General features: G+C 48.0%; 1 protein-coding gene across 12 annotated transcripts in view; it reads left to right on the top strand.

Moving 5' to 3' along the window:
* LOC139364623 (supervillin-like) overlaps positions 1-14,693 on the top strand; it is a 29,274-nt gene that overhangs the window by 2,901 nt on the left and 11,680 nt on the right. Inside the window, exons 1-13 of one of the 12 annotated variants that reach the window (XM_071101518.1) lie at positions 4,144-4,317; positions 4,617-5,177; positions 5,836-6,000; positions 6,146-6,322; positions 7,115-7,143; positions 8,637-8,698; positions 9,812-9,960; positions 11,222-11,453; positions 11,909-12,426; positions 12,687-12,795; positions 14,031-14,081; positions 14,284-14,346; positions 14,533-14,607. In XM_071101518.1, coding sequence (XP_070957619.1) covers positions 4,876-5,177; positions 5,836-6,000; positions 6,146-6,322; positions 7,115-7,143; positions 8,637-8,698; positions 9,812-9,960; positions 11,222-11,453; positions 11,909-12,426; positions 12,687-12,795; positions 14,031-14,081; positions 14,284-14,346; positions 14,533-14,607 — 1,932 coding nt within the window. In that variant the 5' untranslated portion in view covers positions 4,144-4,317; positions 4,617-4,875. Of the gene's footprint in view, positions 1-4,143; positions 4,318-4,613; positions 5,178-5,835; positions 6,001-6,145; positions 6,323-7,114; positions 7,144-8,636; positions 8,699-9,811; positions 9,961-11,218; positions 11,454-11,908; positions 12,427-12,686; positions 12,796-14,030; positions 14,082-14,283; positions 14,347-14,532; positions 14,608-14,693 lie in introns of those variants that run through there. The other 11 variants (XM_071101519.1, XM_071101517.1, XM_071101516.1 and 8 more) reach the window with 11 other exon arrangements.

Raw genomic sequence — 14,693 nt, 5'->3', positions numbered from 1 at the left:
CTGAGTTAGATGAAAGTTCAAAACGTATTTTCCCAGTCGTAGCTCGTTTTTTCCCGAGTTCCCGGTGGTCTTGAACTCACTAAAGTCAGATTTTGCAGTTCCGAGTTAACTGTTGTTTTGAGTGCGGCACAAATCATGCTTCATTGACAGCTTGGCCAATGTTGAATGTTTATAATTTTAAACTAGGAAAAGAGACCCTTAATCTTAGACTTGGGACCACACAACTACAGCCAATCCAATGAATAGCAGGTGAATGATTGCTTTGTAATGCTTGCAGTCAGCCACTGATTCCTTCCAAGCCACTCATTGTTGAATTTGCGATTTCCAACTCGTTTTGTAATGTTTATGTCCAATAGCCAATACGTTTTATCTATAATTTCTCTTCATTATTTCTCTTCATATGACAAGGATTAAAAATGATTTGCCAGTATATTGTTGACTTGATTCATGATGATGACTGCTAGTTAAGATTTTGAAAGTATGATGTTGACATGATCAGTCCAATCAAAGCTACTGTAGATATATCTTGATTTGACGTCATTTTATCTGTGGCCAATGAACTTGAGCCTTCTTGGATAGGCACTTCCAATGTAACTCTATGGCAGCACGCAAGGGGCTTGAATTTTCTAGCTCTACCCTTAGACTTGGCGGTGAAGTAGTGTCCCCATGAGTGACAGAACACTGAGCCAATCACGGCGCAATGCTCCGTATTTTCTGCTGGCTTGCCCCACCACCACAGAGAGCAGAGCAAGCCTGAAACACCTGCATTTTGGAACTGCCTTACTCAAGAAATAAAAGACACCATGTTTGTATGCGGCTTTATTAACTCAATGATATATATTTTTGCATAGTTTTTAAACTGATATGTGACATGTATTAATGCCAAAATAACATGCAAAACAGGCAATCCCACCCAAATGTTTTTTTATTTGATTTTTGTTTTTGTCCCACCTGCTTTGAATGACATGTCGTCGCTGGCAAGGGGATACCTAGCCAGTTTCCCAACTGAATGCATTCAACCAAAATGTGTCTACTGCATTTCACCCAACCCTTCTGAATCAGAGAGGTAATTCCTCCTACATCACAGAAGGTTGGTGGCAACTTAATTGGGGAGGACGGGCTTGTTGTAATGGCTGGAGCTGTAGAAGTGGAATGGTATCAAACACATGGTTTCTAGGTGTTTGATGCCATTCCATTTGCTCCGTTCCAGCCATTATTATGAGCCATCCTCCCTTCAGGAGCCACCACTGTCCTGCACTACATGACCAATAGTATGTGGACACCTGCTCATCGAACATCTCATTCCAAAATCATGGCCATTAACATGGAGTTTGTTCCCCTTTGCTGCTAAAACAGCCTCCACTCTTCAGGGAAGCCTTTCCGCTAAATGTTGGAAGATTTCTGCGGGGACTTGCTTCCATTCAGCCACAAGAGCATTAGTGAAGTCGGGCACTGATGTTGGGCGATTAGGCCTGGCTCGCAGTCAGCGTTCCAATTCATCCTAAAGGTTTTTAGATGGGGTTGAGGTCAGGGCTCAATTTATTCCACACCGATCTCGACAGACCATTTCTGTATGGACCTCGCTTTGTGCACGTGGACATTGTTATGCCGAAACAGGAAAGGGCCTTCCCCAAACTGTTGTCACAAAGTTGAAAGCACAGAATCATCTAGAATGTCATTGTAGGGTGCAGTGTTAAGATTTGCCTTCACTGGAACAAAGGGGCCTAGCCCGAACCATGAAAAACAGCCCCAGACCATTATTCTTCCTCCACCAAACTTTACAGTTGGCACTATGCATTCAGGCAGGTAGCGTTCTCCTGGCATCTGCCAAACCCAGATTCGTCCATCAGACTGCCAGATGGTGAAGCTTAATTCATCACTCCAGAGAAAGCGTTTCCACTGCTCCAGAGTCCAATGGTGGCTTTGCACATGGTGATCTCGGCCATGGAAACCCATTTCATGAAGTTCCCGATTATCAGTTTTTGTGCTGACTTGCTTCCAAAGGAAGTTTGGAAGTTGGTAGTGAGTGTTGCAACTGAGGACAGACAATTATTACGCGCTACACGTTTCAGCACTCGGCGGTCCCGTTCTGTGAGCTTGTGTGACCTACCACTTTGCGGCTGAGCCGTTGTTGCTCCTCGACGTTTCGACTTCACAATAGCTCTAGCAGGGCAGAAATTTGATGAAGTGACTTGGAATCCTATAACGTTGAAAGTCACCGAGCTCTTCAGTAAGGCCATTCTACTGCCAGTGTTTGTCTATGGAGATTGCATGGCAGTGCGCTCGATTTTATACACCTGTCAGCAACGTGTGTGGCTGAAATAGCTGAATCCACTCATTTGAATGGGTGTCCACATACTTTTGTATATATAGTGTACATTAATGCTGTTCATAGCAGTTCCTCAATGCCCCGTGTGTCCTCAGGGTCAGCGTGGGACCAGGGTGAAAGAGGGACATAAAACATAGTGTCCGTGACTACCTCACCTCAGCTCTGTTTACAATGACATGCGGGGAGATACGATACCCACCTTCCGTTTTGCCTCATTAAAACCTCTCTATGAACTTCCATGTGCATGTTGATTCAACTTTATCTTGGCAAATAGTGTATACAGTCTCATTTCTCTGTGTATTCCTAGCGAGTACTAACTAGTCTGTTCATCCGGGTGCTTTAGACCAAGCTTGTCAGCTAGTGTTACTGGATTAGGGGCTGATGATCCATGCCGAGCTCCAATGGCAACCAACCTCTCTCGCCCAATCCAGCCCTGCCTAGCCCATCACATGACCTCTGCACCAGTCTGCCCAAAAGATGGACACTCTGTCTCCGTCTTCATTGTCTTACTCACACTCAATTACACGCTATTGGGACATTTCTCATCTTGCCCTCTCTTACTCTTGAGACGGTAGGGCTATACTAACCAAGCTGTCTCTATTCTTGTGGTAGTCAATTTTGTGGTTGTGTTGAACTTGACCTCACATACACAAACATACACACACGAGCACACTAACACAGCTGCCCTTCTGAATCTTGATGTCCCATGGGGATCACTGCGTCTGACAGCTCAGCTTTCGGTGCCTGGCCCTTTGCTGTCGTCTGCGGCAACAGATTTGCAGATTCACCTGGCTCTATGTAAGTCGCTTGCTCACGCTGTTTGAGAGCTGCAGTCAAAGAGTGAGGAGGGAATGCAAAATCTATTTAAAGGTCAATCATGTCTTCCGTATATAAGCTTGCAATCTGGAAGACACTCTTGTCTCACACCATTCCCAATACACCCAGAGCAAGCGGTGTGTCTACAGTGTAATCGATATCTGTGTTTATCTGTTTATGGTAACACCATGACTCTTACAGACCACCACAGAGTACAGTGCCCTTAAGCCTGCAGTAGCTCTGCTGTGCTAAGTCCTATGAGTCCCTTAGCTCTCTCTGCTCATTGTTCCATAGGCCCCATTGTGTTTCAGCTGTGGTGGGGAAGGGACAGGAATGCCGACGCTAACATTTAGCCATTTCAGAACACCACTCACACGGCAAATTTTTGGCGGCCTATCAAATGGCTCAAGTCCCTACTGATTGAGAATACAAATGTGGTGATGTCATTATTTGTATTTGATTAGGGGTTCAGATCCTTGTTTGTGTTCAAACAGCCAGGTAACCTAGTAGCCAGGGTGTCGGTTTTGCATGTGTGTGTGCTTGTTGAGAGAGGCATTAGACTGTCAGATGAGTGAGTATGGACAGTCCTGCTCAGGGACATTACTAGAGGATCAGAATGAATGCGGTAGCCTACGTAAACTATGACTGCGTTTGAACAACCAGTGAACAATACCAACTCTGGGTAGGCCTATTTAAAATGTGATGCCGGACAGCTTCTCCAAATGTTCAGCTCGCTGACATAGGAAGGCATTAACTAACTAACGTTGACAGCAAGAGGCACTGATCTTGTCCAACCTTAATGAAAACCAGTGAAATTCTACTGGGAAACCTGCAGACAGTCAGCCATGTACTGTAGGGACTGAAGTGGAGCTGGCTGGCTGGCTGAGCTGGCTGGCTGGCTGGCTGGCTGGACTGGCTGGCTGGCTGGCTGACTGGCTGGCAGTGGTATAGGGTTTCAGTGCAAGGGGAGATTCCTGCTTTTCAGAGCAGGTTAACTTACAGGGCTTTCAGCAGGAAAGAGGAGGGAGAAAGAGCGAAGAGAGAGAGAGACGGGCGACATGGGAAGGAAGGAGAAAAAAAGAGGGGGCAATCGTAATGTTGCCTACAGATGGCATGCTGCTTTAAAATGAGACGAAGCAAGACGCTGATTTTACAAGGGACATTTCAACTAGGTATGGTTTGTTTTGGTTCAGTGCTATGTGGGTGTCAGAAAGCTGTGTATAAAATCGGGCCACTGTAAATTCTTTCGGTTTTTGTTCCGTCATAGCGCCATGTCATTTGATGTAATAGTGTACTTGTAGGCTGGTGGTATGTTTATGTCGTAGTCATTGACTTAACCAAGAACATACGGATGTGAAACAAACAATGAATGAATTGTTCAACTGGTTGTGAATGAATGTGTGGCTAACTGATTGAGAAAGTGAGATATCGCAGTTATCTGACGTTTCTATTGCTCCCTCTGTCTCAGCAGAGCGATGAGCTCAAAGGAATGATTTGTCTGTCGGACACCCTGCTGATTGGAAGAAGACATTCCCAATGCCAACAACGGAGGTGCTGATCTGCCTGCCAACTTTGAACCTTTTGACCATTTATCCTTTGGTGTCTGATAGCTGAGAAGTGAGGTAGGAGGGAATCTCTCGAGGTTTGAGTCATCAATGCCCAGGTCATTGTTAAAGGAGACCAACTGAGACAGACAGGGAGAGGAACAGACAGGGAGAGGAACAGGCAGCATGGACACCAAAGAGAACCCTGCCTTGGAGCCCAGATCGGAGCGGATCGCCCGCTACAAGGCCGAAAGGAGACGGGAGCTACAAGAACGCTATGGCAACATGGAGGAGCTCCCATCCAAGTGGGTGAGGAGGGATGGGACTCTCATGAACTCAGACAGGATCCTCTCTGGGGGGGTGAATGGCAGAGCGGGGGGGCCGGAGGAGGGCAGGAGGGAGAGCAACACCCCTCTGGAGTCAGAACCGAGGAGAGTCTCCAACGGCTTTGAGGCAGACACTGCTGCAGACCCAACATACCTCCGAAGGTGAGTCCCTTCCATTTGTAGCCATTAGCCAATCAGTAGCGGAGATCCTTCTTGACCCCAAGCAAGAAGACAAAAGAGTGATGTGGCAGACAGATTGCATACACTGACTGTGATGTCACCCCACATGCTGACTCAGACCACTGAACCTAGTTATGCTGAAAGTATGCCGGTAATGTCTGCTGGACATCAGTGAATTGCTGTCTTATACAGTATCAGGCCATGTACACATAGAGTAACAGCCCCAACAGACTGGCCTTTTCCCGGTTCCCTAACAACAGATCGATGAATAGAAACAACCATATTATGTGTAACCACCTCTTAAAACAACCCCCCACCAGTCACCAAGCTCCTTCTCCAGTGAAAATTATTTCCTGTGACCTTTCAGCCTCGTAAAACAGTCGTCAGAGTTCACCTGTGCTTTATGGCCTTTGTTGCTAATTCAAACGGAGCGAGCTAAACCCGACTCCCAGCGTCTTGCAGTACTAGTACAGCAGAGATCACATTGATTCCTCCATGCGGGTTTTATATCCTGCTGGCCTGGACTCTCTTTCCTGTAAGAGGTACAATACTTTGTCAGGAGTGCTCTTTAGGAATTGGCGTCGTTGTGGTAGTTTCCTTACGCCACCTCTCTCCCACCTCCCTCCTCCCCCGCCCCCAGGCAGTGTTCTTCTGGCTCTGCCGGCATGTTGAGTGGGGGGGAGCCCCTAGCTCCCCCAGGCCCCCCTGGACCCGACGCAGCCCAGCTGCAAACGCGGGTGTCGGTGGGCCAGTTGAGGAGTGCCCTGCTGCAGCAGACCGGGACTGGAACACAGCCTGAGAAAGTGTAGGGTCTCCTGCATGTTACGGCCTGTGTGTGTGTTGTTATTCTGAATATGTGTGGGCGTCAGTCCCACTGCTTTCAGTTTCTCACTATCTCTCTCTCCCCTTCTCTCCCGATGCTCACCCTGTTCCTCCGTGGTTGGGGATAGTAGTCCTGACAGTGGCCGCGCGGCCTCTTCCCTTGACCTGGCTGTAAAGCCGGGCTCGGAGGGGGGGCGGCAGCGCACCCGTCGCTACCTCCCTGGGGTGTCAGGCGGGGGCCGCAAAACCAACGAGCGCTTCAGGACACAGCCGATCACAGCCTGCGAGGTGCAGGAGAGCGGCGGGTAGGGACTGTGTGCTGCGGCCAGCCATATCAACCAGGTCATATCACAGCATGCAGGTCAAGCCTGGGGCTCATCTGGAAGACTCTGCCCTAGTTTGGTTACTCTTCAGGTGGAGAGGTTTGCAGTGTTTTGTGCCGTTGCTGTGTTTTGTTTCTTCTTTTCTGATTGTTTTGATAGTGTGTGATAATGGTTTGTATGCATATAAATGCTTTCCAGATATTTACTGTCCCCTCATAGAGGAGCATCTCTTTTGGTGGTCCTTGTGGTTATGTATTGAAATAGTTTGGCCTTTGTACACTGGCAAGCGGCATGATTTGCGTGTATGTTTGCATCCGTTCATGGCGCTTAATAGCAACCTTGACATGAACAGTGTTGCTTTGTTGAGCGTGCAGATATGACCCAGGAGCCTGGGTCTGTGTGTGAGATACAGTAACCCGCACAGACATCAGAGAGAGAGTGAAAAGAGAGAATTACACCAGGCAGGAATGAGCATGGTCAAACTCCTCTCATCTTTTGTCTTGTGTGCATGTTTCAGCCAATGACCACGTGTTGATTCTCTCTCTCTCTCTCTCTCTCTCTCTCTCTCTCTCTCTCTCTCTCTCTCTCTCTCTCTCTCTCTCTCTCTCTCTCTCTCTCTCTCTCTCTCTCTCTCTCTCTCTCTCTCTCTCTCTCTCTCTCTCTCTCTCTCTCTCTCTCTCTCTCTCTCTCTCTCTCTCTCTCTCTCTCTCTCTCTCTCTCTCTCTCTGTCTCTGTCTCTGTCTCTGTCTCTCTCTCTCTCTCTGTGCCCCACAGGCTGCTAGAGGAAGAGGCGAACGCAAAAGGTAACAAACCCCTGCCCACCTGGCTCTCACATGGCCTGTTTTATTTTGCCACACACAAACGGCTGATCCATTGCCTATTGCACAGCCTCTGTACTGCCTCTGTGTTAACTGAGTGCGGGGAGAGAGGGACTGAGAGAGAGAGAGAGAGAGAGGGTAACAGGCATAGTGCTGTGTGGCTTGCCAGAGGTAATTTTTAACACAGTGACAAAGAAGAGCAGGTGCTCTCTCTCTCTCTTTTTTTTTCTCTCTCTCTCTTTCTCTCTCACTCTCTCTCTCTCCCCCCTCTCTTTCTCTCTCCACTCTCTCTCGATCACAGAAATGCCGACATGGGAGATAGGAGGTGGCAAAGCGCTTGTCTCTACAAGTAGCGTGTGATAAAATGTCTCAGCAGGCTACTGTAATAGGCATTTGTCATCACACTGTAGCTGAGAGAGAGACAGACAGACAGGGGGTGGACAACACGGGGTCAGAAGGAATAACTGTTTTTGTTTTCACTCAAAAACAACCGATAATATAAACACACAAACCTATATCAACTAACAGTTACTGTATAACAATACGTTCATAACAGTAAACCTGATGAATATATACTCTGACCTCTACTTACACTCAACCCCAGCTCCAGAGCTGCCTTTATAGAACGTCTATAATAAACAGAATATCAAATAAATCAAGGGCTTTTATTTTTAAACACTCCACCAGACCCAGATGGGAACAGGGTGACGGTAGAATGTTGAAGTTCCTCGGTGGGGATGGATTTATGAGCCATAAATGCATGCCTGAGCACCACCCAGCCACTATAAAAAAATTGTCCCCACAGTAGCTGTCCAATAACTTCTCTCTCATGCATTCATTTGGCTGTCCACCTAAAATACAATGATTAAATGGCCATTGAGAGCAGTGTTAGACACAACAGAGACAGTTGACACTCACACGATCAGCGTTTGCCGTCCAACTGCCTGGTCAAAAGGATGAGCTGTGTGGTCATTAAGTTCAAGCCAGGTGAGAGGAGAAGTAGGCAGCTAGCGGTGCCAGCTGAGAGAGAGTGGTGGTGGTGCCATGTGACAGTGTAGTAAGGGCCAGGTGCAGGGCGATGGCCTCACACGAAGGGGGATCAGTCTATCGCATTGTGTCGCAGTGGTCCGACGGCTTGACTGACAGGCCTGACTGCTACTATGAGCAGGATAACTATTTTTGCTGTATGACAGGGACTGTGAGTTTGCTGTATGAGCATAAGGTGTGTTGGGTGCTGTTACATTTTTTTGTTTGACTATTCTTTATTCAGGGGGTTAATGTGTTTGGCAGGCTCAGTGATGGCAAAATGATATCCCTGCTGATGACACAGACAGGCTGACAGGGACTTAACATTTTAACATGGTGTGTCTTTGAGTGTGCATGTACTTAACTCTTACAGTATTTTACCTCTGTTTGCCTGACTGGATGGATATATTTAATGTCATGTATTTCCCCCCCCCCCCCCCCCCCCCCCCCAGCTGATGTGAAGACAGACGACAGAGCCAAGATGAGTGTGGCGGACAAGATGTCTTTGTTTAAAGTAAGCACGCCCATCTAGCTCAGCCTTTGCTGTGAAACAGGACCCTCTCCCAGGACCCCCCTCCTGTTCCCTTGTACCATGTTGTCCGTCTCCATGCCTGATCACAAAAGGTCATCACCATGGAGACCAGGGGGGCTACACAGGGCTTATGTCTCACAACAGCACATCAACAGACACAACAGAGCCCATGTTGACAGAGAGAGAGCGAGAGAGAGAGAGATCTCATGTACCAGTCCTGGCGGCTGCTCACCAGTCACGGAGCAACGCATGACGAGCAAGCAGGCTGAGCTGAGCATGCAGAGCTGAACACACCGAGCTAATGTTGAGGAGTATGAATGGCCAAACAGGTGCTCCTCTCTGATCCAGACAGGGCCTTGTATAATAGTACTGTACTAATATATCAGGAAGCCAGACCACAGAGTGCATGCAGATGGACCCTTCTGTTCTTAGTTTACTCCCATTGGTCAATGTTTTATTGTTTATGTAGCCGTTGGCAGCCTGCCCCCCCCCCCCAATATTTAACTTCCTAGTGGGTTTTAGTCACGTAGCATCTGTCGAAACCTAGGTGAAAAGTAGCCAGGGACTATCAAGCCATGAACAGGCATTAACAGGTGGTTGTAATTAGCCCGTAGCTAGCTCCTGTCAGGCTGGCTGGTGGAGGGGGGAGGGGGGGCCAGGAGGGAGGGGACTGAGGGGAGGGCCAGGGAGGTAACGGTACACTACTGATGGAGCTCTGGTTACACTGTGACCTGCAGGCCTGGCATTCTATCTCTCTCCTCTACCTTCTTACATAGGCCACCCACAGCACCTTACAGATCCCTGGTTTATTCACCAGCTATCCGACCACTGCCTACAGTACTGCACCTCCATTCACATGCCAGGAAAGGGGGAGACTTTCAATGAAAGAGATGGAAAAAAGGAGAGGACATTTTTTGTCATTTCTCAGTCATTTCAACCATTATATGCTCTGTTTGATCTATGTTGATTATGGCAAAGGCATTATTGTGCAACATGTCATGGTCAGGTATTACGTATCAATTATCAACATAAATGTTATGAATGACTATTTCTCTCACTTTCTTTTTCTCTTCTCCCTATTTCTCTCTGTGGCAGGAGCTAGAGAAGACAGCAGCCCCTGAGGCCTCCTCCTTTCTGAAGCCTCGCTCTGGCAGCGCCACGTATGAACGCAGAGGACGCCGCGGCAACGAGCACCGCTCACTCACTCAGCCAATTACCTGTGAGGAGGTGGTGGTGGCCACCAGGTGAGCAGGGTCAAGGGTCACACCTCGGTGGTTAATGGACAAGGATATATTGTATCGTTGGCAGTGAGGTGTTGGCAGACCGTATGCAAAACACATTGGCCTCTCAGACATTAAAATTCCTTGCCCCAGTGGGTTGTGGAATCCACACGGAAGGCAGGTTATGAGATCATAACTGATTAAAGATGTGATACGGTTTATGTATAGCATTCTAGATAATGCATTATAGTAAGACCTTTTGGTATGATACCTCTTAGATGTAAACTCCCCTAAATAGGGGACTAGCGTGCTTTTGGTACTGGTTCCGACCAACATTTTTGCTTATAAAATCGATATGGCTTGCATTCAGCAGTAGCCCTAGTCCTCTTCCGCTTGTGGGACTCAGGCTGTGACATCACTTGAAGCTGGGATGTCCCGCCTACCATTTAATTCGCTCTTACGACTGTCCATCAACTCCTGGCTGAACACATCACAGCCACTGACAAAGCATATGCCTGCAATCCTTTAGATCCTAGCGCAGCAGGAGAGTGAGGGTTCGTCGCTCTAGCACATTCAGATATCGATTTATAGCCAATTTTATCAAAGTAATCTAAAAATAATTCATAGATTTTAAACAAAAAACACTTTCTGTTTGTCATAGATGGACAATATTAATATGAGATGAAAGGCGATTTCATAACGAATTCAGGAAGCCAAGCTAGAACCCAGTGTGTCCAGAAGGGTGGAGGCGGAAGATTTAATCAAGAGAGACATTAAGAAAATATGCCAAACATACAAATATGTGTTTTACAGATACAAGGAAGGTGAAATCTTACAGTTAGTCATTTTGCAATTTGATTGTACTATATTTAGAAAGCATATAATATTTTCAAGCCCTATTCATACAGATTTGTCGAATAGAAAATACATCATATAAAATATTTCATGTTTTTTACTGTGTACTTGGGTTTGTGTCCTCAAAAGTGACTGCTCCTCAGGAATCTATACATATTTTTACCAGTAAGGTGAGATTTGAATCTTTCTCGCAGTCTAAACATTACTAGGTATTGTTTATGACCTTCTCATGATAAAATACAATTTTGGGTATGTCTATTCAGGCAGAAATCTACATTTTGCCATTTCATTTAAGGTTTAATGTTGCAAATATCTCACATTGTGTTCCTGTCAGTCCGCATTTTAATTAACAGGGCTGTTTCTCTATTTGAACTATTCTTCCATGGCTTCCATTCACCATCCTTCTTCTCCTACCTATCTACCCCAGCAGCACCCCCCAGCCAGTAGAGTCAGGCGAGGCCCAGGCTTTGCAGGCCGAGGCGGAGGCAGTGGAGGACGATGAGAACAGTAAGCTGACTATGAGCGAGAAGCTGGCTCTGTTCAACAAGCTGTCCCTGCCAGGGAACCAGGGGGATGCCACTCCCCATGCCCCCCCAGAGAGACGCAGGCAGAAGGGGGCACGCTACCGCACACAGCCCATCACCGTGGAGGAGGTCAGCCTGGTGAGTGGGTGTGGGACCAAGAAAGACAGCCTTAGAGGAGTGGAAGAGGGAATATTAGAGATGACATTAGCAATTGTGTGTGTCTTTCTTTAACTGAGAAATGCGGATTGTGACACAGGTGATTGTGTGTGTGTGTACTGGATGTTGACGTGAGCATGAGTAGGTGTTTGTACCCCAAATTGAATGTCACACGGAGCCTCTAACTGTTCTGAGCACTGGATTGATCAATAGTTTTATTTGATCAGTATCAAACCAATATCGACCATAACACTGTCCAGAGGATAACACTACACTAGCGCCCAATTCAATCACACAAAAATTAGACAGGTCCAAAATGATGACTCAGAAATATGTAGTAACCTCTTAGCTTTCATACCAATTTACACTATTGTGATGAGTAGAATCTATCATCTCCATGTCTCTGACAGTATTCTCCTCGCTTTGTCCTCCCTCAGCTCCAGAAAGGCCCCATCCAGCTGCCCCCGCTGCGCCTGTCCCCCACCCTCGCAGACCGGCAGCAGGAGCAGTCCGTCAACCTGAGGCCCAGTGAGGTGCGCCAGGCCCAGCCTCGACCCGGGGCCGACGTGGAGCCTAACACAGGACCTGACCTGTCCCAGCAGGGCCAGCAGCAGCGCAGGGACTCTGAGCCAGGAGAGATCAAAGGCATCCTGAGGAAGAGCCCCTCTGGAGGACCAGAATGGGACCGAGACGGAGACACTATGAGGGAGGGCAGACAGCAGGACCAGAGTGGAGGAGGGGAGAGGGGGAATGGGGTGGAGGAGAGGAGGGCAGAGAGACATGATAACGTATCAGTGCCTCGTAGAGAGAGACCAGCCTCCTCGGCCCCCTGGAGACACAGGAACAGGAGGGAGACGGTGACCGTGTGTAGCCCAGCCAGGCCCTCCTCAGAGCAGGGTCACCCCCAGGAGGGGAGGCAGATGCACCCCCCTGGGAACACCACTGGGAGAGACAGGTACACGATTAACACAAGAGCCAACATACAGGCCTTTTAAATGACGTGTCTGTGCGTGAACGCTGCTGGAATGTTGTAACCCTGAGCGTGTATTGAAATGTGTGTGCTGCAGGAGGGATCTCTATTGCTGAGTGTCATGGAAGGTTTGTCCTTGTGTTTTTAGGCGTGCGCGAGCAAGTGAGCATGTGTGCGAGCGAGCATGAGCACAAGAGAGAGATTTGCATTGCTTTTTCTTAGACCTCCCCTCTGTCTCTGTGCAGGTTGTCAGATGCTTCCAGGGAGGAGGAAGAGGAGGAGAGGGGGAGCAGGGTGAGGAGAGACACCCCTCCTAGACAACACGTCCAGGTGACCTTGGCGGGCCTGAGGAAGGTAAGACCAGCTGCCATCTTACTGGACCTCAGACCTCAGTCAGAGCAGGCAGCTACTGGGAATGGTATACAGTGGATAGATGCTGGCATCACTGATTTGCATTGGAAATCTCACACGAACTGAGCTCATGTGTTTCGGAGCCAGTTGGTTGGCTGTTTTATAGTTGATTTGGGTCTGCACTTGTGTTGAGTATCTTGAATATTTAGGCTCAGAATCCCAATGGGGCAAATCCAGTTTTAGCCTGGAAAAGCAGAGCAGCGGACAGCTGTGGACACATCCTTCTCAGTCAGATAGATCCACCACAGGAGGCTCCCAGACAATCCCTAGTCCCCAGGGTCTGTGATACTATGGCTTGGCCCCACTGTAACACTCCACACCAGCCCAGCCCAGAGAAAAGGCCCTGTCTTCCACTTGTAATCTCTAATCCTCGGCGTGGCTCTCTGTAACCAGTTGGGTTTTAGTGTAACCTGTCAGTCAGGGAAAGAGGGGAGGATGAGGGTCACCAGGGGGACCGATCACAGGGGAGATAAGAGGGGATGCTGTCCACACGCTGCCCAGAAATGATATCGAAATAGTATATTTATTTAGAAAAATGTGAAAAGGTTCAAAAGGTGCCATCGTGCGTGGCCAGGTAGGAGGAATTAGTTAGCTGTCCTATCTGTTCTTGATGTTTGAACGGACATGTTGTGTGGGCTGGTTCAGGAAGCCGAGTGCTTAACACGAGAGTTTGTTGTAGTTTTGCCAGTCCACTGAAACCAAAGGAGCATCGTAACATCATAGCAGCTCCACACCAGCCCCATATCTTACTATGGTATGTGTTTTAATGTCATAGCAGCCCTACACCAGCCCTATACCTGACTATGCATTCAATCCCTGAGAGCTACCTTGCATTACTTAGATATGGGTGCAGCTTCTGCCGGTGCTAATGCCCAGGAATGGGCTGAATGGCTCTGAATGACATGTTAACAGTTAGACTTAACAGATAGAGAGGCTTCCATGAACACCCTCTTGACCCCATTCGGCCCCCTTAGCTGGACAGTGTTGACACTTCTCTGTGTTATGTGTGTGAGAGAGAGACCTTCATACCTTTGTGGATGTTTCTCATTGCTCTTCACCCGCTCTTTCTCCTATTTGCCATCTCTTTTTTTTATGCTATGCTCGCTCCTCTCACCATATTTTATTTTCTTGGCTTTGCCGACCACACCCCCTCTCTGCTCCAATGCTGCCCCCTTTAGGAAGACAGTGAGATCTCCCATGATGCACCAGCTGTCAACCCTCAGTGCTGGGTAAGCGGAGTGCTGGCGCTGTGGCACCCTATTCCCTACATAGTGCACCCTCTTGCCTACAAACCTCTGTGTTTGGTTATTTCAACCGAACTTATTACCCTGGTTTGTTGACTATGTTGCTCGTCCAAGTCATATCAAATCTATTCTATTCTGTTCTACCCAATCCTGGGCTTATTCCTTTATCCTCCTCCCCTCCACCCAGGATCCTGTCTTTTCCTCTGTCTATTCGAACAGTACAACTCAATATGTCATGTGTTACAATCAGGTGAGTGTGTGTGTGCAAGCACACGTTCAGGTGCGTGAGTGTGAAGTGTGTCCATTGCACGCCATTGCCCCTCAATATTCCATTTAAATGTACTTGTTTGAGTGCTGTGATGTGAGTTGTGTTGATACTGCAGTGAAACATGTTGACGTAGTTCCCCTTCACATATCCGTTTCTCTCCCTCCTCAGACCAGCTCTTCCTATGAGGCCCAGGAGGTCTCCTCTCCTACCCAGACCCTCTCTCAGCCCCAATGGAGACAGAAGGTGACCCACACACACACACACACACACACACGCGCGCAAAGCCACACACACACATACTGGTAGGTGTCACTGTACGGTCGCTGATC

This window comes from Oncorhynchus clarkii, chromosome 13 (genome assembly GCF_045791955.1).
Source record: "Oncorhynchus clarkii lewisi isolate Uvic-CL-2024 chromosome 13, UVic_Ocla_1.0, whole genome shotgun sequence".
In the NCBI taxonomy this organism is placed as follows: domain Eukaryota; kingdom Metazoa; phylum Chordata; class Actinopteri; order Salmoniformes; family Salmonidae; genus Oncorhynchus; species Oncorhynchus clarkii.
The sequence above is the reverse complement of the archived record's forward strand: the minus strand, read 5'-3'. Positions and strand labels throughout refer to the sequence as shown.